General features: G+C 36.7%; 1 protein-coding gene across 1 annotated transcript in view; it reads right to left on the bottom strand.

Annotated features, from left to right (window-relative positions):
* SYCP1 (synaptonemal complex protein 1) overlaps window positions 1–25417 on the bottom strand; it is a 66495-nt gene that overhangs the window by 25187 nt on the left and 15891 nt on the right. Inside the window, exons 11-18 of the mRNA XM_026713018.2 lie at window positions 15047–15155; window positions 12208–12302; window positions 11866–12050; window positions 9788–9855; window positions 8442–8503; window positions 4984–5088; window positions 3145–3248; window positions 104–221 (exon numbers count right to left, since the gene is read on the bottom strand). Coding sequence (XP_026568803.2) covers window positions 104–221; window positions 3145–3248; window positions 4984–5088; window positions 8442–8503; window positions 9788–9855; window positions 11866–12050; window positions 12208–12302; window positions 15047–15155 — 846 coding nt within the window. The remainder of the gene's footprint in view (window positions 1–103; window positions 222–3144; window positions 3249–4983; window positions 5089–8441; window positions 8504–9787; window positions 9856–11865; window positions 12051–12207; window positions 12303–15046; window positions 15156–25417) is intronic.

A 25417-nucleotide genomic window follows, 5' to 3' on the forward strand; every position in this document is an offset into this window, starting at 1 on the left:
AGTACACAATTATAATTTAGTTTTGAAATTAAAAACAATTACTGGCACAAAAACAATATATACGGACACAGTTTAGTTTTTAAAAATATAGTCAGAAACTTGCCTTAAGATTATCTTTACATTTTTGAAGTTCATCATCCATCATCTTTTTCTCTGTCATAAGTTGTTCTTTCTCAAATAAAATTTTGTTCCACTCTGTATTTAACTCTTTATTCCTTAGACTGTTAAAATAATACTAGAAACAATTATTTATATTTTCATTTTTTAAAAAAAAAAACCTACTCTATAACATTATGTGACAAGATCCTACTCTCCAGTAAACAATTTGGTTTCAGGAAAAAACTATCCTGTAATCTGCAACTCTTACACTGCAAAAACATAGGGACTACACAACTCGATCAGGGCAAAGCAATGGACGCAATCTACATAGACTTCTGTAAAGCCTTTGATTCAGTGGTATATGACAAACTACTCCTAAAACTAAAATCTTATGGTAATCTCTAGACAATTGCATAACTGGAGAAGCATTCCTGTCAAACAGACAACAAATGGTCAAAATTGGGAGTGTCCTATCAAATTCTGTACCTGTCAATAGTGGTGTCCCCCAAGGCAGTGTTCTAGGACCAACTCTCTTCATACTCTACATAAATGACCACTGTGATCATATTAAGAGCAACTGCGTTCTTTTTGCTAATGATGTAAAGTTATTCAACATCACAGACAATACTGCTACCCTTCAAAAAGACCTTGACTATGTATCAGAATGGTCAAACAAATCTCAACAAATAAATGCTCTGTCTTACATATTGGCAAAAAAAATAAGAAAATAAAATACAGACTGAATAGTCAAGACCTTGTTGATGATCCAAGCTCTATAAAGGACCTTGGGATACTCATCTCTAATGATCTAAGTGCTAGAGCCCACTGTAACTACATAGCCAAAAAGGCATTAAGAGTTGTTAACTTAATCCTACGTAGCTTTTTCTCTGGTAATATCACACTATTAACTAGAGCATACAAAACATTTGCTAGACCAATATTCGAATACAGCTCATCAGTCTGGAACCCACATTATGTATCTGATATTAGCACAGTTGAGAAAGTCCAGAAATATTTCACAAGAAGAGTTCTCCACTCCTCTACTTGTTGTAGAATACCTTATGCCACCAGACTTGAAATTCTAGACCTAGAAAACCTTGAATTACACTGTCTTCGGTCTGATCTAAGTATGGTATATAAAATCATACATTGCAACGTCCTACCTGTCAATGAATACTTCAGCTTCAACCACAACAACACAAGAGCACACAATAGATACAAACTCAAGATTAACTGCACCAAACTTGATTGCAGGAAATACGACTTCAGCAACAGAGTGGTCAATGTCTGGAATACTTTATCTGACTCTGTGGTTTCTTCCCCAAATCCCCAAAACTTGAACCTTAGACTGTCTACTATTGACCTCACCCCTTTCCTAAGAGGTCTGTAGGGGGCGTGCGTAAGCGCACCAACATGCCTCCCGTCCCTGTCCTATTGTTTCTTTTATTTTTCTTATATGTACCCATTTCATGTATTCATAACTATGTATATACTTATATCTAATATCTTGTAAGTGATTGACAAATCAAAATAAATAAATAAATAAAAATAAAAAAGATGTACCAACCAGAACTAACATTAATATAAGACCAGCTAAGGAACTTTGATCCCAATAGCAATTTAATGGCACTTAGCATAAAAACCACTACAAATAAATTGAGAAGTTTCATACTAAGACCATATCTACAGTATATGTACTTCTGAAAAAAAAAATCATCAAATAATACTATTTTAAAATTGTATGAGTAATAATAGTAGTACATCTTATTATAGTCACTGATCAATTTAGAAACAAAAAGCATACACATTCTGAGATTGCAAATAAAACAACTGTAAAACTGATATTGTCCGTGTATGGCATGCTTTACAAACACACAAAAAATTCACCTTGGACATGTTCGGTGAAATAAAATCACAAATCAAACAGTAGCAATTCTAAGTAGAATGGATATGGATTATCTTAAAATATATCTAGAGTAAGAGTGATCAGCTGCAACCAAACATTTATAATAAGGGCAATGTAAAAAAAGCGAATTAATATTTCAGGAACTCCTTCACTATAAGGACAAAGTCTTTCTTTAGATAGGAAACTCACAATTTCCCTTCAACAACAGCTTGATGGAAGGGCATAAATGTTGTCAGGGTTTCGGGCTCTTCTGAAATTTAAAAACCTTAAAGAGTCATTTTACAAAAACAAATTAAATATTGTATCTATCTGAGATTGGAAAATTTGGATCTTTATAAAAGGGCAATTTCTGCACTTACCATTTAACTCTGTTTCCTGCCCCTCCCCGCAAAATACTCCTAATTACCCTAGTTCTTAGCCATTTTGAATATCTTTATTTGCGCAAATATTTGGATATAAAGTGTAATAACAATAACTACAAAATAGAATGTAAAGGAATCTAGTGCTTAAATTTCGTACACCTCATATCATAGGAAGGTTATATTCTGCCTACAAATTTCATTCTATTTCATTAAAAAGGGAACAAAGGGAAAGAGAAAGAAATCAGATTTCTGAACTTGATTCATGTATGAAGCAAACTAAGTGGCTTTGACACAAGTCAGGTTTGACTGTTTTATGAGTTGTTATACTAAATTCAATAAATGAATTAGGGTATGTTTGACAAACTTTTCCAGGATCCCCTCCAGTTATGGTAGGAGCATTTTGGTATGATGCATTCCCATCTAAATCTGGAGGACTCCTGTTATTTGCTCTTGTCCATTCAGCAGTTTGAAAATTTGCTCAGAAGGTAGCTGCCTTCTGTGTGCCTTGGCATATAGGCATGCTGACCACATGGCCATGGAAATGTCTTCAGACAATGCTGGCTCTCTCAGCTAAGAAATAGAGATGAGCATCACACCCCTAGAGTTAGACAAGATTGACAGGGGACTTGTGTTGTGTTGTATTGTATGGTATTGTAATATAACAGGGGAAACCTTTACATTATATCCTGCATGTCCTTTATATATTAAAAGTAAAGCAATCATAAAAGCCTTTCATAACTAATAGTATGCTAACCATATACTAATATAAGTACATACATTTCTTTTTCAAGCTCTGCTTTCAGTGTTGTAAGTTGTTGAAAGCAATTTTGTTTATTTTCGAATTCATCAGACAATTGCATTTCCAAATCATGTATTTCTTTCTGCAGGTAACAATTAAAGCATGAATGTACTTTTACAACATACCATTTAAAATAACATCATTAAACAATATAACTTTTTTGGCATTTTCTGGTTTAAAAAAGCCCATTGGTTAAAATGTGTTTACCTTTATGACCACGTGGTTCATTTAACAACCACTTAGCAATTGCTAACAATCATCACAAAACCCGAAATAAAATCAAGTTTGATCACATGGTGCCTTGACTTATAACCAAAATTCTGGTCCCAAATGTGGTAGTTATGTGTTCTAACTGTTCATATAATAAACATAAATGAAATAAGTCTTTAAATTAAACTTTAAGTAGCCACTTACAGGCAGTCCTCACTTAACAACCACAACTCCCTGGCTCGGTGACATAGTCATTAAGCAAGACATCATGTGACTGCAGTCAGCTAATGTCTTCATTCTACTGTGATTAAGTAATTCACTTGCAGTTGTTAAGTGAGATATCATGTTATTGTGATTTGTGATTTTACTTCCGCCTTCTCCATTTACTCTGCTTGTTGGAAGCTGGCTATGAAGTGCACAAATTGGGATGATGTGACTGAGAACACTGTCTTAAATATCTGTTAATTGTAAAGTACCCACATATTGACCACATGACTATGGGGACACTGCAATGGTTGTAAGTGTGAGAATTGGTCATAAAATTACTTTTTCATCACTGTTATAACCTCAGATGGTCACTAGCAGGGCAGGGACTGGCTGAACGTAAGAATTTTGTATGTCCTAATAAAAACTTAAATGGTGGCCTCTCTGCAATTAATTTAGCTATTAAAGCTCTGGAGATGATATGTGTCTCACTAGCTGCTTCCAGATAGTTGGTTCCTATATGAAATTGTGCAGTATTTTTCTTTCTTTCTGACATACCAGTAATATTATTATGAACAGTAAAAACAATTATTGCTCATATATGGGAGAATTGTACATTAAAAATCCTGCATATTTTGCCACTTCTAAAACTCTAACAATGACATACAGCTGTTACATAAAAATAGTAAAGAAGTACCACTGAGTAGATGCAGGTAGTCATAAAGAGAGAAATGCATGCTTATCTGCCATTCAAGAGGTTGACAAAGGGTCTAGTACAGGGGTGTAAAACTCAAGGCCCGTGGGCCTGATTCAGTCCGTGGGATGCTTAAATCCGGCCCACAGGGCTAGCCTGGAAATACCAAGGGACTAGACCGTGGCACCTCTGGCAGCTAAAACGGGGCATATGTGGGGCCCCGTGCCTCGTTTTCACCCTCCATGGCCTCCTACAGCCTTCTGCCAGTCAAAAACGAATTGAAGAATGGGCCAAAAATGGGACCAAAATGGGCTGAAAAGCAGGTCCAAAAGAGGCCAAAAATGGGCTGAAAAGGGGGTCAAAATGGGCCAAAAAAAGGCCCCAAAATGGGCCATGTTACCCATTTTCAGCCAGCAGAGTACTGCAGGAGGACATTGAGGGCGAAAATGAAGTGCAGGGGCCCCAAGCGCGCCCCCCCCGTGCCCTGTTTTGGCCAGAAAGGTGCTGTAGGAGGCATACGCCCTGCCTCCCTCACACACACCACCAGCCTACAGAGGAGAATTACAATGCTGATCTGGCCCTCAAAGAAATCCAGTTTGACACCCTTGGTCTAGTATATATTTATTTTAAATAGGAAGATATTTTAAACTATATTTTTGTAATAATTATACTGTATGTAAATATCAAACTCTATCAGAACTTACAATACCTCTCTTGTCTGAAGAGTGTCCTTTAACTCTCTTTCTCTGTCTTGTAATTTTTCAATGGTCTTCTCAAGAATTTGTTTTCCATGTAAAAAATCTTGGACTTGTACCTATTCAAAAGTTAAAATAAATTAAAAATTGGCACAAAATGAATAAAGTTTCATTCTATTATTGTGAAAATCTTTCTATTTCTTTATATTGATAAGTCCTTCCTCCCAAGTCCTGCTTTTGGGGCACATCATTGGGTGTGTATTCTTGAGAGAGATGAGTGAAGAACCTTAAGAGAGAATGTATCAAGTGAAAGGAACCAAGAATAGCACAATAAACTATTCAACGTAATTTCTTTATTACTGTTTGCTAAGAGACAGAAATCTTGCCTGATTAAAACACACTCTGCATCAGTGGTTGCCAACTAGTCCACAAGAAAATTTTGGTGATCCTCAGAGAAATGTCACCCCCAAAGCACCCCACAAAGCAATTAATCCAGGCTGTGCGGGAACACAACACTGTGCTGCCCACATGGCCTGCGGGAACACAAGGTTTGTGTTGCTTGCATTACAAACACCACAAGGTAATGAGGAGAGGGGGGAAAGGGCAGAGGGGGGACTATCCCCCTCGCCCCACGCTCCTTGCCTGGCTATCAGGCTGCTTCTTTCCATTTCTTTCTTCTTCTGCTTTTGGCTGCACACAAGGAAAGCAGCAAAAGTCCACCAGAAATGAGTCTTTGGGACCCTGCAAGGCATCCTGCTCCAAGAGGCTGTGCCGGCAAAGACTCATTTCTGGTGGAGTTTGGGGAAGAGAAAGAAAGACTTCTGCTGCTTCTGCTGTTTTCCTTGCATGAAGCCAAAAGTCTCTCTCTCTCTGCCCCTGAGAATGGAGCTGGAGACGGTATCCTGCTATCCCAAATAAAGAATGATCGATCGGTAGAAAAATGGGGTAGGGAATTTTCCTTCAAGACTTTTTTGGGGATTTTCCCAGGGTCTCTTCAATCCCCCCAAAAATCTGCAGGAAAATTCCCCACCCTGTTTTCCTACCAATCGATCATTTTTTATTTGGGATCTCATATATCTCTTTCTCTCTCCCCCGCATGAGAATGGTGCTGAAAAGCAGGTTAGTGAAGGAATGTGGGTACCTTGGAGGATGTGTGTGTGTGAGGACCTCTGTGTGTGTGTGTGTGTGTGTGTGTGTGTGTGTGTGTGTGAGGGACCTCTGTGTGTGTGTGTGTGTGTGTGTGTGTGTGTGTGAGAGAGAGAGAGAGAGAGAGAGAGAGAGAGAGAAAGAAAGAAAGAAAGAAAGAAAGAAAGAAAGAAAGAAAGAAAGAAAGAAAGAAAGAACGAACACCACCGCCAGGTTAGATCGGACCTCTCTCTCTCTCTCTCTCTCTCTCTCTCTCTCCCCCCCCCATCTCTCTCTCACCAAAATTATGAGTTTGGTGGTCCCTGAGGTCCAAAAGGTTGGCGACCCCTACTCTGCATAACTATCAAACATATCCTGTGAAATTTAGGGAGGATCCCTCCTGGGCCTCTTTCTGCATAACAAGGAATCAAGGCTGATTTGGCTGTTACCTCCTTGGGTAACAGAATAATAGAGTTGGAAGGGACCTTGGAGGTTTCCAGTCCAGCCTCCTGCTCAAGCAGAAGATCCTTTACATTCTAGACAAGTGGCTGTCCAGTAGCCTCCAGTGGTGGAGCACCCACAACTTCTGAAGGCAAGTTATTCTACTGGTTAATTGTCCTCACTGTTAGGAAATTTCTCCTTAGTTCTAGTTTGCTTTTCTCATTGATTAGTTTTCTTTGTCTCTTGTCTTGCCTTCTGGTACTTTGTAAAATAGGTTGGCCTGCTCTTCTTTGTGGGAGCCCCTCGTTGCTATCATGTCAACCCTAATCCTTTTCATTAAACTAGACATTCCCAATTCCGGCAACCATTCTTCATGTTTTAGCTCCAGTCACGTAATCATCTTTGTTGCTCTTTTCTGCACTGTTTCCAGAGTCTCAACATCTTTTTTATAATATAATAATCAAAACTAAATGCAGTATTCCCAGTGCGGTCTTACTAAGGCCTTATAAAGCAGTACAAATATTCATATAATCTTGATTCTATCCCTATTAATGCAACCTAGGGTTGCATTGGCTTTTTTGGCCACACACTGATGGCTCACGTCTTGTCCACTAAGACTCCAAGATCCTTGTCATAGTTTCTAGCATTCAGCCAAGTTTTACCTAATCTGTACCTATATATTTGATTTTTCTTGGCTAGGTGTAAAACCTTACTTTTCTCTACACTGAATTTTATTTTGTTAGATAGGGCCCAGTGTTCAAGTTTGTCGATAACCATCTGGATCTTGAGCCTATCTTCTGGGGTGTTGGCTAGTTTAGTGTCACCTGCAAATTGGATGACTTCCCTTTCTACTGCCTCATCTAAATAGTTTATGAAGATGTTAAAAAGTACTGGGCGGTACCCTGCTTGCATACTTCTCTCCATGTAGATTTAGTTCCATTAAGGACTACATGTTGAGTGCAGTTTGTTAGCCAGTTGGTGGTGATGCTGTTTATCCCTCTTTTTTTTTAATTTACCAAGCTTAGCTTCTTTAGATTATCAAGAAGTCGGTGGTGATCTACTTTGTCAAATGCCTTACTCAAATTCAAATATACTATGTCCACTGCATTTTGCTGGTCCACTAATTGTTAAAGAATGAAATAAGATTTGTTTGGCATGATCTGTTTTTGAGAAGCCTGTGTTTGGTTCTAGCTATAACTTTGCTTGCTTCTAGGTGTTTGCAGATCTGTTGCTTATCTTTTCTGGATATTCCCAGGCATTGATGTTCAGCTGATTGGTCTGTAGTTTCCTAGCTCTGTCTCCCCCCCACCTTTTGGGGGGGAAGTTGGGAACCACATCAGTTCATTTCCAGTGCTCTGGTAGTTCCCCAGTGCTCCAGGATCTTTGAAAGATATAGTTCAATGGTCTCAAGATCACATCTTCCAGATCCTTCAGAAATCTGGGATGTAATCTGTCAAGTTCCTGTGATTTGAACTTATCTAGAGTGGGTAGGTGTTTTCTTACCATTTTCTTGCTTATTTTAATTTGTATTCTTAGTCTGTCTTTACAGTTACGTTTTTGATTTATGTTTTTGGTAGGTTGGGCTGTTTTATCTTTTTATATGAAGATAGATGCAAGGAATGAATTAAGGGGAAAAAAACCTTTCCTCTTGCAACTCAGCACCAGATTCCACCATAGCATGCCAATGTGTATGTAAACATGGCAGAATCATCCAAGACATAAAGATCATCCCAGCTACCCAGCTGGGCAGTTGCAATATAAGATGCTGGAGGTAGACCCTTTAATATAAGCTCTTAATAGTTTGTGATTTTAAAAAAAGTGAATAGAAAGTATTAAGACATTATCCTCAATAAATGAAAGATGTAATGTCAGCTAGTTGAATGGAAAAATATTAAAAATCACTTACTAAGACCGGTTCCAATTCTTCAATTTGCTTTTCTTTATCATTTTTCAGTTTGGTCATCATTTCTGCAATTAATTCAAACATTAAGAATATAATGTAATATTTTCAATTATGAAATCACATATACTTTTTTATTTTTTATTCATTCTTAGACTGATATATAACCAAAATCCAATGGTACATTCTCCTATATTTTGTCATATTCTTCCTTTAAAATTTGAAAAAAATGCATAGGTGAATGTTTTCAGTGATTGCATTAACATGCTCAGAAACACACACACACACCCAAAAAAGGCTAAAAAGTAAAATCCAATGGAGAAGCTAGCAGGGAAGATTGCAGGTTGCTGGGATAAATCTCCCCCACCAATACAGCCTCCCCTAGCCCCTCTGTGCCACTTGCACACCTTCCCCAAGCCTCTTGCACACTACTTCACACTATGCCTTTTCTGTACCCCCTCGCACATGTATGCACTTTCCCTGCCCATCACACTTCTCACCTAGCCCCTCATACTCTCCCCAACTCTTCCTCACACCCTCTTATATCATCTCTGCAGCTCCATAATCCTCCTTCACTCAACAGTAGCCACTCACCTGCTTGCCTACCTGCCTGCCTGAGACTTGCAACTTCCTGCCAGTTTTCCCACTGACCTTGATTGTGAGAAGTTGGTCAGAAATTGTCTAATGACTGTGGGGTTTGGTGAATGACAACAACTGGGATTGCAGAGATTGGTGCCTGCTACCACTTAGCAAAGTGGTATCACTTTACAACAGTATAATTAGCAACAGAAAATCTGTTTCAAATTGTCATTGTGATTTGAAGGCTACCTGTGTGCCTCCCACTTATTTCATCTGCCTGTCCTTCCAGATAGGGCAGAGGGGGCAGGATACAGAGCCTGTGTCATAGGTAGCTCTAGGAAGCAGACCTTTTCTGTTGTAGTGCCTTTCACTGGTGGAATCTTCACCCTGAGATGAGGTTGACCTTGCCACTGTTGAACTTCTGGAGGTCTCCCAAGACCTGTTTTTGCCAACAGGCTTGGGGATCCCAAGAAATGGGTGAAGTAGTGAAATGGCTCTATTATTTTTAAACTTTCCTTCATCTATTATTTTTTATTTTGTTTTTTATACTTTTAAAAGTATTTTAATATATTTATTGTTTTTAGCTCTGTTATATGGCATCCACAGTTGTTTGTTTGTGAGATGGGTGGCTAGATAATTAATTTAATGAATATTAAATGCAGTGTGACCATGAAAGAAGATGAACAATAAAATTAATATATACAAAATTAACTCTGTTACAATTTTAAGTAGTTCTAAAGAACAATATCTATGTTTTCAGTTCTTCAACATACCTAGTTCAGTTGATTTATTTTGGAGTTCCAAAACTAATGCATCTGAGGCATCTCTCAATTCCCTTTGCCTATTAAAATAATATTAAATTTTCAATGAATGGTTTAGGAAAAAAGAATTATATCTGAATGAATAACTTTGAACACACATTATAAACCACTAAAAACTGATTGAATGGCAGAAATAAAATATGGCTACAAAGCTGAGATACAGCAGAGAGGTTAAGTGATCATTCTAATTCTATATTTAGCAAACTGTTTTGTCTATAACAATCTATCATAAAGAGCAGGTAGTTCTCAACTTATGACAGGTCACTTAGCAACCGTTCAAAGTTACAACAGACCACCCACCGACCCAACACATACTTACGACCCAGTCCCAAAGTTATAAACATTGCAGCATCCCTGCAGTCATTTGCGTTTATGACCGACTGCAGACTCTGCAGCATGTACCTCCTGCCTATTTCTCCCCTATCTTGTTCTGCTAGGTCCCCTCCACTCTATTACTGATCACTCACTTACCTTTTGAAGATCTCCATGGTTCAGGATGCCAGGGTAGGAAAGGAGAATAGGCTGCTCCATTGCTAGGTTATGTGGCAGAAAAGCAGCCATCTTTTTCTGACATGCTGGAAAAACCTGTTATCCTTTTGTCACTAGATGCTAGCATTCCATTCCACAGTGAAAGCAAATGTCTAAGGCAGGTTTGTCCAACTTGATTTCATTGAGAGCCACATCAGGATTGTGTTTGGGGGGATCAGGGGACCATGGCCAGGACGGGCATGGCCAGCATGACATAACTTGTGTTGGAGGATACCTGTGGTGTCCCAGTCTGCCAGTGAAAATGGGCTCCCAAGCTCCATTTTCAGCTGCGATGGCCTCCTGCAATCCTCTGCCAGCTAAAACGGAGTTTGGGAGGGCCATATGTGGCCCTCGCAAGCTCAATTTTTGCTGGCAGAGGTGCCATGGGCCGATCCTTCACTATTTCCAGGATAGCCCTGTGGGCCACATCTAAGCACTCCGCAGGCCAGATCTGGCTCCCAAGCCTTAAGTTTGATGCCCCTGGTCTAAGGGAACGTTACTCTAAAGGAAGAGATTTCTGGCTGCTTCCTTGTTTTCCCTCCAGCCACCATTAGCAAGGGAGCAAAGGAAAATGGCAAGAAAGCAAAAGATTTCTCTCCCTCCCCATTTGCTTTTGCTGTGGAATGGAAGGCTAGTATCTAATGACAAAAAAAACAGAGAGGTTTTTCTAGTGTCTCAGAAAAGGACAGCCACTTTTCAGTCCTGTGGCCTAGCAGTGGAACCGTCTGTCTCGTTTCCTTTCCCAGAATCCTGAGCTCTGGAGATCTTTGAAAGGTGAGTGAGCAATCAGTGACAGGAGGGCTGGGTGCAAGGGTTGTGTGCAGAGGATGCCCAAGCAGCTGTCGGAAGAGGAGCATGGAATATCTCAGTGAGTGAGGGGAGACCTTGGGACATTGCAGGCAGGTAGTTTTGTTCCTGCACTAGGCCCCTTGTGGTCTTCCCCACCCCCGTGGCATTCCATGAGTACTTAATAACCCGCGCATTCATTTTCTAAATGCATTGTGGTGAGCTGGATGGAGCTCATTCCCTTAATATGCTTCACTTAACATCTTCTCATTTTGCAAATGTAGGCTCCAATACATTCATAACTCAAAGATTATCTATACCATACACATAAAAAAGCAAAATCTACACTATGATCAGTTTAGACCTACTTTATTATTTATTTATTAAACAAATGTACATGACTGTCCAGCTTACTGGTCTCTGCTGGACAGCGAATTGAGTCAAGGCCAGAAAGTGTAGAAAGATGGTAGACATTGCATGTACAGGCCTATTAAGGGTAATTCAGCAGGCTCCTTCTCTTTAGGTTTGTCTTAGATAGCCTTTGATAATCTGCCATCTCCTTTGATCTTCCCCAACCTCCACAATTGCTCCTTTATGCCCAGCAGGCAACGTCTGAAATCAGTCATACTTTGCTGCTGTGTCCTTATTCACAGGGAAGTTGATGTTTTCCCTTTGTCATAACTATTTTTTAAAATTTACACAGAAAATAATTTTACCTATTTTCTTCTTTCAATAGCATCTCCTTCAAATTAGAAACTTCAATCTGGAACCCTTCAGTTACCGATGCATGCAGAATTCTAGTTTCTTCAAATTCTCTTACAATCAATTCCTTTTGTTCAGTGACTTCTGCCAATGTTTTTACTGAAATTTGCAACTCAGTTTCTAAATTCTTACAAATATTCTAAAGAGAATAAAAAGTACATTTTTTCCAACTTATATGTAGCGATATGTTTTTATAATTAAGATTCTACTAAATGAAAATATTCATATTTTAAACTATATCCTGGATTTCTCATTTATATTCAATATAATTGGACTTAACTATTGTGAAGTCCTACCTTTGTATCTTCCAAAGAATGTGTAGTATTTTCCAGTTCTGTCAACAAGTTTTGTTGTTTGCCTTCTGCTTTTTTTATTATCTCATCTTGTTGTTCTGAATTTTAAACATTAAAAATAAAATATCAAAATATTTTCAGCAAAGTTTAAAGTTTACAGACCAGAATTATACTATCTATCATGTACACAGAAAATGTTTGTTTTTAATTAAATAAGCAATATTTGTCAACATGTACACCAATCATAAAAACCAAACAAATCCCCCAATGATCTGTGCCTAAACCTTCAACAAAAGTAGCTTGTCTATCCTACCCATTTTTAAAATCTTTTTAAAGCATTTTTTTAACTGTTTTGATCAGTGATAAGCACTTAGCAAAGTTCAGCCTGTAGCTTTTTCTTACTTCCTTGGCAAAACTTTTTTAGATTTAAAGCATTCTTTAAACAAAGGACATACGCAGTCTAGGACAGGGCTATCAAACACATGGCACACGGACTGGATGCATCACACACTGGCCACACCCATGCCCAGTTTAGCAAAGGGGGAAAAAGTCCTGAAAAGTCACATGATGCCACCGTGATGATGTGAGTTTGACACCCCTGGTCTAGGACATTGTTGCTTGGGTGGAGAGGGGGGGACAGGGAATGGGGAGGGGAGGAGGAGCAGAGGTGGTAATCAGCAGGTTCTGACCAGTTCTGGAGAACCGGTAGCAGAAATTTTTGAGAAGTTTGGAGAACCAGCAAATACCACCTCAGACTGGAGATTTTACAGTATCCTTCCCCTGCCACGCCCACCAAGCCACACCCACAGAACTGGTAGTAAAAATGTTTGAATCTCACCACTGAGGAGAAGGTTACATTGTTATATTGCAAAGAAAAATTATGATCTATAGATAGCAACAAAAGTGAGAAAAGTAATAAAAACAGAGGTTGATAAAGCCACTGAAGTGACTTTTGGAAGCTGAATTATATGTGCATGTAAGCAGGAATATAACTTAAAATAAGTGAGGCGGGGTTATAATTGTAACAAAAAAGAGATTCAAGGAGCACAAGTCCTATGCATTTGTGCCAGGGATCAAAGTGACTTCAGATTAATCTTTTAGACCAAGAAATATGTTAAAGACAAAGGGAACATACAGAATAAATCTTTAATTCTTTCTCTAAACCTTACTGCCCTCTTGTGGATAGTACATCATGAATGCTGAAGAGTCAGCACTGTTAGATTTGGACTTCCATCAGTGACAATTCTTATTCCACCCAACTGATTATCCCAAAGTAATGGAAAAGATAAAATTGAAGGAGTATCAACAAAAAGAAAAAGAAAAGCCAGAAAAACTAAGCAGAGTGAGAAAAACAAAGTGAAATATTATATTATAACCTTTTTTGATTCTCTGCCTAGTTCAAGCTGCCTTTTATTTTCTTATAATAAATAAATACAATTCTGTATTTTTGCAGGCGTCTAATACATATTGTTTTACACTGGTAGTTGAAACACCAGTAAAATTCACTGAGTATTTTAGAAGTGAAAAAAGTCTAATAAATTAATTATGCATAAACACACGGGGGGGGGGAGGAAGGGAGGAGGAGGGGGGCATAGCGTGCAAGAAAAAAGATACAAAGAGGTTTCTGATTTATACAATAGTTATTAAGTGCAGGAATCTAATGAATTCAAGGGTTTCTTTTTAAACTTTTGTAACTTACACATATGTAACTGCAGAAAAGTAGGTTTAAAAATAAACAATGTTTTCCTTCCCTCAATTCTTCCTCATCTGAGCTTAAAAAACAAGTGAGGAAAAGATACTTATACTATTCGAAAATGCTATCATTACTAAGATTTCCGGTGTCATTATAGATTGCTAGATTTGCAATGCAAGGAAACTGCTTTTACTAAAATGTATTAAGCTGTTCAGATATAACCAATCAATCAGAACAGAGCTAGAAGGGACCTTCAAGGTCTTTTAGTCCAACCCCCTACTTAAGCAAGAAACCCTATACCATTTCAGACAAGTGATTCTCTAGTCTCTTCTTAAAACCTCCAGTGAATGAAGCACCTGAAGGCAAGCTGTTCCACTGATTAATTGTTCTCAGTGTTAGGAAGTTTCTCCTTAATTTCCGGTTTCTTCTTCCCTTGATTAGTTTCCTTCCATTGTTTCTTGTCCTACCCTCTGGTGCTTTGGAAAATAAGTTGATCATTCATTGTGGCAACCTCTCAAGTACTCGAATACTGCTATCATGTTTCCCCAGTTCTTCTTTTTTCATGTCATGTCCACCCAGTTCTTTTTTGTCTCCAGGCCTTTAATCATCTCAATTGGTCTTCTTTGCACTTTTTCTGTCAAGATACTCTGCCTTAGTTATATGTCCCTCTTTCCATGTTTTGTACTTGTCCTTTTTGCTTTTAGATTATCAGAGAGATCTTTATGTAACCATGCTCTTTCTTCTTGGATTTCTTGTTTTTCTTCTTCAGTGGTATTGTGCTGAACTGGGCTTTTATGATTATATTTTTCAGAGCTTCCCATGCTTCTTGAGCTGTTTTTCCCTTTAGAATTATCATGCATGGAATTTTTCTTAGATTCTAATATAGGGGAAATGGTTCAATACTATGAAAATGTGTTTGCCAAGACATCACAGAGCTTGGAGGAAACATGATTATACTGTACATTGGCTGAGAAATGAGGTGGAAGAGGAAGCAGTAGAGTGAAAAAGAAACAGAACAGAGAGGAATAGAGGAGATAAATCAATTGAATGTACAGACAGACAGACAGACAGACAGACAGACAGAGACAGACACATACACACAGAGAGAAACAAAAAGAGGATAACTAGGATAGAAATAAAAATACTTACTTCTTATTTCTTTGAGTTCAAGTATTAATAAACTTGATTCCTGTAACTGACTATTTGTCTGTTTTATTTTGTTATCTTTTTTACCATTTTCTTCTTTCAGTATAGAAATCTAATAAAATAAATAATTGACAAGTCATGTTTGCAAAATTCCATTTGAGTTTCATATTCTTGTTACATAGATTTTTTTTATATGAGAAGGTATAGGAGAAGAGGCAAAGCCAAAAGATGAGTTAAGGGAGTCGTCTGGAGTCATTACATTGCCATAAGCAATCCAGCCCCAAGTCCAACCCCCTCCAACCCAAATTCAGTTAATTCCTGTCTAGTGCCAATTTAGTATTGATCACTATTTGACCAGATTCTTGTGTTTAGACTTGAGAAATAAATCTTCTGAACTGCAACTTAACGTATGGTTCTGATCGTTTGCACCTGACACAAGCAATAAAACTAAAATGGAACAGAAATTTTTTGAAGTTATACCAGACAAGGACAAGGTATACACTAAGAATGAAATAATTCACAGTTGATCTCTTCATGACTTATAGAGCTAAGTCCCTCCACATTTAGCAGTAAGGAAATTTCACTATCCCAGGCTTTTTAAGTACAATAGTGATTTTTATTTTGGTGAGTTCACAATCTCCCCATTGATCTGAATGCAGTGGAGACTGTGACATAAGAGGAGGACAGAGGGAAATAAAACTTCAATGTCAGCTATTCATCTTGATTAAGTGGGAAACCAGTGATTTTAGTCAGGAGATATTTTAGCATCCATTATCAATTTTAATGCAAGAACATAACTTTCTTCCTGCCAATCACAGCTTTAAGAAAATACTTTTTTTAAAATAAACTTTATTAAACATTAGAAAGATATATACAAAGTACAAAATATTTTGTTAAAAATGAAACCAAAACTATAGAACATATGCATTACAAATTAATTAGACAATGCTTCCTTATCATACAATATTCTAATACTTATTTCATATATTTGGTTAATACTCCTATTATAACCTCTTTATATTTTTCCTTTCTTTCTCTCTCCCTCCCTCCCTCCCTCTTTCTTTGTCGCTTTTTCTTTCTTTTCCTTTTCTCTTTCTTTTCTTCCTTCTCTCTTTCTCTCTTTCTTTTCTCTCTCTCTCTTTCCCCCTCCCAGGCTCATCCCATTGATTTGGTGCACCGCTCCACTCAGACCTGCTTGGGCAGGTCCCTCCAGTGCAGCGGGCTCAATGGGGTGGACCTGCGGGGCCAGCACCTAGAATGCAGCAGTGGCAGCACATTTGAAAAGTAGAGCAAAGCCAGAGGTCAGTAATTTTTGCTGCAAAGAATCACAAAAGCTTCTGGGCTGTGTACAAGAAGGGGCACACATGTCAATGCAATTCAGCAACATAAAATAAAGAGATACAAATAAAACAAATCAACAAGAATTGGCAAAGTATCTCTGATTAGATTCTATTCACTTCTAGAATCGAATCAGAGATGCTTTGCCGATTCTAGTCCAATGACCTGCTCCAGCAGGGTTAGAAGGGAGTGTGTGTGTGTGTGTGTGTGTGTGTGTGTGTGTGCATGGCCTCCCCAAAATTCCAAAAACAGGTCAAGTAGTTCTGGGGAGGCCAGTCATAAATTAGAATACTTGCTAAGCAACCGGTCATTAAGTGAGGACCACTTGTATTTGGTTTGCCAGTCACCAAACCACACCCACCCAGTCACGTGACCGGCAAACCACACCCTCAAATTAGGCCATGCCCAGAAATTTGAATCCTGCCCCTGGGTGGGGGGCATTGTGGATGAGTTTGTAGCACCAAGGGGGCGGTGAGCTGAAAAAGTTTGGGAACCACTGTGTTAAACTATTGGATATTTTCTCTCACATATAGACTCTTGAAAATTGAGAGTGATTTAAAACTTTCTTTGCCTATCTCCAGACCTTGAAAATTGGAATTTAAGTTCCCTCTTTTTCTTTTTTTCTTCCCTTTGGGTATTGGAAATTGACAAAGTTATAGAGATATACTATATGTGTTAATGGATTTATATATTGAAATATCTGTTATTACACTTTTTTGTTAGTGGTATGTTACTAGCATAAATTATATTTACATAGTAATATTTAAATTAGCTAATATACTTATAACTTAGATCATTTAATTTATTATATTATTATTATTATTATTATTATTATTATTATTATTATTATTATTATTATATACACTCAAACATATACACTAATAGTGATATTTGATAATTTATTATTGAAAGATTACAGGTATAGATAATATTGGTATAGTAATTTGATTAGAATTAAGCTTTTTGAAATAGGAGTTGTATAAGACCGTTAATATAAATCTTCTCGTTGAATACTGACTTTAATAACTGAAAAATTGGGATTATTGAGCATTTAATAAGGGATTAAGTAACTACTGAGTAATTGTTGACTATTGACTGTAATTTAATGAAATATTGGGGAGGAAAAGTAGGAAAAATATTGTAATACTGTGTTGCAAAAGAAGAGGAAGGGGAAGGGTAATAGAAGTGGAGGGATTTGATAAGAAAGGAAAAGTCTGGGTGTGGTGGATAGGAAAAAACATAGTGACAAGATTGCTTAACATGACAAGTTCTGCAAAAATATCTAAGATAGATACAATTAGGAAAATACCCATGCAAACGATGACAACAGTGACTGCAAGCCCTTCCATACTAAATGCTATTAACGAAATGCTTCTAAAAGAAAGATCAAACTCCATAAAAGACCTACAATTTTAATGTTGAGCATATAAGAGATGATGGTTAAAAATCATGAGGACATGAAGAATGAAATGGGCATGGTGAGATCTGAATTAAAAGAAAAGATACAAATAATAGATGAGAAATTTGAAGCTTTCCAACAAAAGGTTTGGAAAAATCAAGAGAAAATTGTAGAAATTGAGACGAAGATGCAGAGGAGGAAAAAAGGGTGGATGAGCTAACTGATAAATTGGAAAAAGCTAACAAGGAGTTGGAAACAACAGTAATCGTTTTGGAGGTAGGAAAGGTAGCCCACTACCTAAGATTCCAAAACTTGAAGGAAGAAAAAGGGGAAGATCTACTTGGCAAAGACATTAGGGATGGAAAAACAAGAGATGTTTACAGGAATGGATGAGCTGTACAGAGTACAGACTAACTATGCAAGGAGGTACAACCTCTAAAGAGAAGTTCATGTCCAATTAGTTAAAAAATCGATCCATGATGAAATTTTACACAAGACAAGAGACAAGCCAATTGAATATGCTGGAAAACAACTAACTATTCTAAAATAAGTACTGAGGAGAGTAAGAGAGCCAAGGAGACCCTATCACTTCCTAATAACAAAGCTGATAAAATATAATGTGAATTTTAGATGGTTGGTACCGGAGGGTATTATGGTTACTTGGCAGGAGAAAAGACTTAGCTGGATACAATTGATAAAGTGGAAGAGATTTTTGACCAACAATTTACAAATGAAGAAATAGAAGAAACAGTCCCAGAGAAGGAAGTATCAGAAGAAAGAGGTATGGAAGCAACAAATATAGAAGGAAATATATTAGGCAATAAAGAGAGATGATATGGAAGAAGAGAAAACAGGGAAGATAAAGAAAGGACAAATAAAGAACCTAAAGAAATTAGAATCACAAGAAGTACTAGACAAAGGAACAGATAAAAACTGGGATAGATGTGTATTGAACATTAATGACATAAACTCCCCAGTAAAAAGGAAAAAACTGTTTAAGAACTTACAAAGATTAACTGTTGACATAATAGCTCTACAGGAGGTACATACAACAGAAAAACAAAAATACTTGTTAGATAACAAAAAATTAGGGAAAAATTTTGGTTTTCTAATTCGATTTTGTCTTTGGGGTTTCTTAGGATGGTGGATATTTTTCTGTTTGTGCAGAATGCTGTTTTGATGTTGTGTTTTTGGAGGATCTTGCTGATTTTGTCTGTAGTGCCTTTTATATATGGGAGGAGGGCTAAACCAAGGAGTATAAGAAATCCCCTGCACTGCCTGCCCTACCACATACATTGGACAAACTAACAGAAGAATAAGTGCACGCATTGAAGAACATAAGAACTCAATCAAAAAAGAAGAAACGACCTCTTCCCTGGTCCAACACCTCAAAGCCACAGGACATGAAATTGATTTTAAAAATACCAGAACTATCGCCAAAACCGAACACTTCAACAGCAGAATAATCAGAGAAGCCATAGAGATAGAAAAACGCCCACACAGCATGAACAAACAAGATGACACCTCCCACCTTCCAGCCATTTGGAAACCCGCCCTCATGAACAGACGAGTACCTAACATGAAGAATGACACCAGACCCACACCCATGAGAGCCACACAAGATGCCACCACCACACTTCCATGTAGAAAACAGACTCACACCCACTCAGAAGATGAGACACGACCATGGACCAGAAGCTGCACTGCAGCCGCATCACTACCCACTTCAAACCCCTCCGAGCCATACATGAAGCAAACCGACACCCACTATGAAGATGCAGCACTACCACGAACTTGAAGCCAAACAGCAAGATCACAGCTCACCAACTCAAATCCCCCAGCAACTAAGACTAACCTGAGCACAACCAAGCCCCCACCTGAACAGAACACGCCTCCAACCAATCAGAACACGGCCAACCCCCAACCAATCAGAACACAGCCAAACCCCTACCAATGAGAACACACCCCACCCAATCAGAACACAGCCAAGCCCCCACCCAATCAAGTCCCACCCCCACTAGCAGTTAAAAGGAAGAAGCAGCTGCAATCTCACATCACTCTGAGAAGCAAGAGCCGAAGACAGAAGCCTGAAGATGATGAATGAGACTTCATCGAAATGTTGCCTAGATACTTCGAATCTTACGCGGGAGAAAACCCGAACAACCAAAGATCCATATACATATATATATATATATATATATATATATATATATATATATATACACACATACCTATTACTCTAATAGACATCAGTCCTAGTCAAGACTAGATATGGTGTGGATGACGAAGAAACTTATTTTGGAACTAATAGATATTAACATTGAGACTAACTTATGGGCAGATCATAGCTTGATTAGATTTAGTTGGACTGGACAGAAAAATTTTTCAAGATGGACAATTCAAAGGTCAATTCTAAAGGAGAAAGATTTTAACACCAAATTGAAAAGAAAATTGGAGGGTTTTTTCAAAGAAAATAAAGAGAAGGATACATCTCCACAAAATAACTGGGATACAGTAAAAGTGTCGATAAGAGGCATGGCAATAAAATATATGGCAAAAAAAAATAAAGAGAAAAAACAAAACAAAAAATTTGAAGAGGAATATAAAGATTTGGAGAGGAAATTACAAGAGGAACCTCAAGAAAAACAAATAAAATTACAAATGGACCTAATAAAACACAAAATAAACTTATTAGAGAAGGAGGAACTAGCCCAACAATTAAAAATGACACAGCAATATCTATTCAAAAATGCAAATAAACAAGCTCGTCGGTTGACCCACAAATTGAAAAACCAAAAAGAAAAGAGATGGATTACCAAATTAAGAAATGATCATGGAGAAATTTGTTATCAAGAAGAAGAAAAAAAGGGAGATAATTCAAAAATATTAAGAGAAATTATATAAGGAAGAGGAATACCCAACAGAGGAAAAAGTGAGAGATTATTTAAAGAAAATAGATCTTATAATAGTTTCGGATGAGGAAAAAAAAGTTGAATTGGAAAATAAGTTTAGAGGAAGTCAATTGGGCAATAAATAAACAGAAAAACGATAAAGCACGAGGTCCAGATGGGCTTCCAGCAGAGATTTATAAGTCTCAACAGGAAATAATAAGTAGTAAAATGCTTAAAATAGATGAGTTAAAAATTCCACAATCCTGGAAGGAAGCCATGATTACAATTATCCCCAAAGAAGGAAATGACCAAACAGATGTTGGGAACTATAGATCGATATCTTTATTAAATGTGGACTACAAAATTTTTGTTACAATTATAGTGGAAAGACTTTTAAAAATTTAAACAATTTCATCCATATTGATCAAAACGGATTTGTCCCCCATAGGCACCTAAAAACAATATAAGGACAATTTTAAATGTTATAGAGTATTACGAAGATCATACTTGTGACCAGGTGGCGTTATTATTTTTAGATGCCAAAAAAGCTTTTGACAACGTGAAGTGGGATTTTATCTTGCAGCAAATTAAATATATGGATTTTGGACAAAAAATGTAAATGTTATATTGGCAATATATGATAAACAAGAAGCTAGAATTTTGGTGAATGGGGGACAACAAATAAATTTGAAATTCAAAAAGGAACAAGGCAGGGATGCCCATTATCGCCACTTTTGTTTATTTTGACTTTGGAGGTTTTAGCAAGAACATTTAGGAAGAAACAGAAATTAAAGGGTTAAAAATAAAAAAGAAGAGTTTAAATTGCAAGCCATCGCTGACGATTTACTTTTTATATTAGAAGAGCCACAAAATTTGGGACCAATTTGATAGACAATTTAGAAAAATTTAGAGAAGTTGCGGGACTAAAAATTAATAGGGAGAAAACAAAAATAATTACAAAAAATATGACAAATAAACAAAAAGAAGTGCTAGTAGTGAGAATGGACATTCAGATAGTAGACAAAATAAAATATTTGGGGATTATAATTTCGGTGAGGCATAAAAAAGATAACTATGACCCGTTAATAAAGCAAATAACAGAAGTTCTAGAAAAATGGAATAAATTAAGAGTATTTTTTATGGGGAGGATAGCGGCAGTAAAAATGAACATATTACCCAAATTATTATTTCTTTTTCAAAATGCACCCATAAAATTGGAAAAAAAGTTTTTTAATAATTTGAACAAACTGATGTCGAGTTTTATATGGCAAAAGAAAAAACCCAGAATCAAATTTAATTTGCTGCAAGATACCAAAGAAAAGGAAGGATTCGGCCTACGTGACTGGGAATTGTATTATAGAGCTGCAATTCTAACATGGATGAAAAACTGAATAAACCACAAGAATAAAAGAATACTAGCATTAGTGGGTTATAATTTGCAGTCAGGATGGCACGCCTTCCTGTGGAAGGAAATAAACATTTTAAGTGGGATTGTGATATAGTATCTGTGTGTAGGAAAGAAGGAATTTAATTTCACTACCTAGTTGGTTTCCTACCTCTCATACTAATGACATTTCAAATGAAGACTATTACTGGGGTGGAAAAGTTTGTTTTAGTCTCTGCTTTCTAACCTGAAAAAAGTCATGTTTTCCCATTCCAAATTGGTATGGTTTGTTTTGTGGTTTTTTTTTTGGTACACATGCATATATGTACATACATGCATACAATGTTCAACGTACTATTCCTAGATTTAATATGATCCAAAGGGTTGTAGATATTGCTCGCTATAGTTTAGAGTTATGCACAAAATTTTGCCACGCCTTCCCTTTTCTGGTATCTACTTCCATTTTGAACTACAGTTATTGTGACACAAGTGGTTGACTCCGCTTCATTCATCTTCCAACAAAGAATACATTTGGGAAGCTTCAATTTGGATTCATGAACCAAGCAGGGGAGTTGAAGTTGATGATAAAAATGGATCTTGAAAATCCATGATTTTTAACAAAACATATTTTAAATTCTGCTAGTCTTCCTTTCAATGTAGAATGGAGATTTCAATAATTTAACACCACCTTTTTTTCTCTCAAATGCATTAACTCATCTCTTTACTATGTTCTTATTACAACTGATTGTGACCACCTTCTAAGAGAAAGCTTCAATTTACTGTTAAGGACTTCCAACTACTATATTATTTTTATAAAAACAAAATGTCCCTAAAAGATTTATTCAGGTCAGTTCGAGTTTGTCAGGCTTCGGCAGCAGCAGGAATTCACGACTGTGTGCGGTTCCTGCTGAGCTCGCCACTGGAGTGCCTCCAATCCAGTCGGATTTGGAGGCTATAGTTATCCCATAGAGATAACTGAAGATAGGGGAGATCCGGGCAGGGGTTTGGGGGCATCGCAACCCCCTTCCTCAGGCAGCTTAACTCCCTTTTCCAAAGGCGGTGGAGCGGTGGTCAGCAATGGCCACCACAAAGAACCTTTCAGCCGGACAAGATTGTGCAGGAGGAAGTTGAAAAAGTGAAAGTTTTGGGCTGAACCGGGACAACAAATAACATTTAACTTTTTAAATGATACATTGTTTCCCAAGAAGATCGTAAAAAGCTGCAGATGAAAGTGAAAAGGGAAAGTTTTTTCTCACTCTCCTTCCCTACGGAGATAGCAGATGGAAATCAGAAAAACCCGCTTTGGCAACAGAAGGTAACTAATTTTGAAAATTAAGGCCAAGGGGACATTAAAGATTTCTGAACACTGGAATTTAAAAATTAACATATTTTTGCTATAAGTGGGAAGGGAGAGGTAAATGATTTATACTAAGATTTTTCTGGAGGAGACTGCTTGGAGTTTATAAGATCAGAGACTAAACTGCAATATGACTTCTAAAAAAAACATTTTGGAACTGTGTAATTGAATTCTACCCCAGGAAGAGAAAGTATTAAAAGAAAAAAGTGCTAAATGAAACAGTTTGTGTTGATTTTGACTGCTTGATGACTTTGGGATTTTTGCAAACTATCTTTTGAAAGACTAAAAACATTTGGGTTGTTTAAAAAAAAATCTTACAATGGCATTATCTGTTGAAGAATTGAAAATGGAATTTAAAAAGCTAAAAGAAGAGGAACAAGAAGGCAAGGGCTCTTCTGGATCTGTTTTTCATTTCTTAGAAATGGCGATTTCTACCTATCAGGAATTACAGCAACAAGAAAGATGGGATGAAGAAGAAGAAGCCATCTTTAATGGACAAACAATTTTAGTTGAGGAAGAAAAGGGAAAAGGGGGAAAGAAAATGGAGAATTCAAGATCTAAAAAAACAACCAAGAAAGGGAAAAATAAGGTAATAAGGTAATAAATCGATATAATGTCAGAAAGCAACAGAAAAGAGGAATACAACAGAGAGAGGAGACTAAGAGGGTGGAGATTGAGAGATGGCGGGGTAAAAAGGCTAGATTTGACAAGAAAGGAAGGGAAAAAGGGAAGAGAAGTTATAAAGGCTTAAAACAAGATGTTAAAAAACAGGGGATTTTTAGAGATAAAGGGTAAAATACAATTTAAAAAGAGATTCTGCAAAAGTACATAAGATTGTATCGTAGTATTTGTATTTGAAATAGAGTTAGAAAATTGGAATATTATATGTGTTAATAGAATATTATAGGGAATGTGTAAAATGTCTAAGATTTAATAATAGAGTTTAATTTGCTATGGAACATTGTTTTTACTATATTATAAGCTTATTATGTTTTTATTTTAAAATGTAGTACGTAGAATGTACTAAGCAGAATCAGAATGGAAATTATGTATTATTTTAAGTGTTAAATTTGGGGGAAAGATAGAAAGGTGTCATACTTCAACCAGTGATTACAGGATAAATTTTGTATTAAGGAGAAAAGATAAATAGATAATTGAAAAAGAACGGACAAAAGATACAAGTATAATGATTTAAATTGAGATTAAGTAAATAAAATAGAATTAAGAGAGTGAAAAGAGGGGAGGACATATAGAAAATATAGAATGTTAAATAAGATATGAAATAGTATATAAGGTGAGCATGAATTTCATTTATGTCTGTACAAAAAGATGTAACCTGGGGTTAAGCTGCTTTCTAAAAAGAAGTTTTATGTTTTCATGTTATGTGTTTTGTTTGTTTATGTTTGCTTATTGAGAATTAATAAAATTTTGGAAGGATGTGGGATAAGAACATATGAAATTGTAAATAAGACAGATGAAAGTATAAATGTAATGAATAAAAGGATATAGAAATTTAGGTAAAAGAAATATAATTGAATAGAAGTAAAGGAAGAAATAGTGAGAAGTTGGAAAAAGAGTAATAAGATATGGAGTTGAATACATAAGATGAATATGCATATTATGGAAATGTGATAATTTGGAACTATGCTGTACTCAAACAAGATGTTTTATTTGTTTTGTTAAAACTCAATAAGCAGTTTTTAGATGTTCTTATGTTTTATGTTTTGTTTGTGTACTGTCTTTGAAAATTAATAAAATTTGTTTTAAATAAAAATAAAAAAAGATTTATTCAGAAAAATAATTTAAAATGTTGATTTATGAGCCATGGTGGCGCAGTGGTTAGAGTGCAGTATTACAGGCTATTTCTGCTGGCTGCTGGCTGCCTGCAATTTGGCTGTTCAAATCTCACTAGGCTCAAGGTTGACTCAGCCTTCCATTCTTCCAAGGTGGGTAAAATAGGGACTTAAATTGTTGGGGGCAATATGCTGACTCTGTAAAACCACTT

Source organism: Pseudonaja textilis, chromosome 3 (genome assembly GCF_049901715.1).
Source record: "Pseudonaja textilis isolate UNSWEBS1 chromosome 3, rPseTex1.2, whole genome shotgun sequence".
In the NCBI taxonomy this organism is placed as follows: Eukaryota; Metazoa; Chordata; class Lepidosauria; order Squamata; family Elapidae; genus Pseudonaja; species Pseudonaja textilis.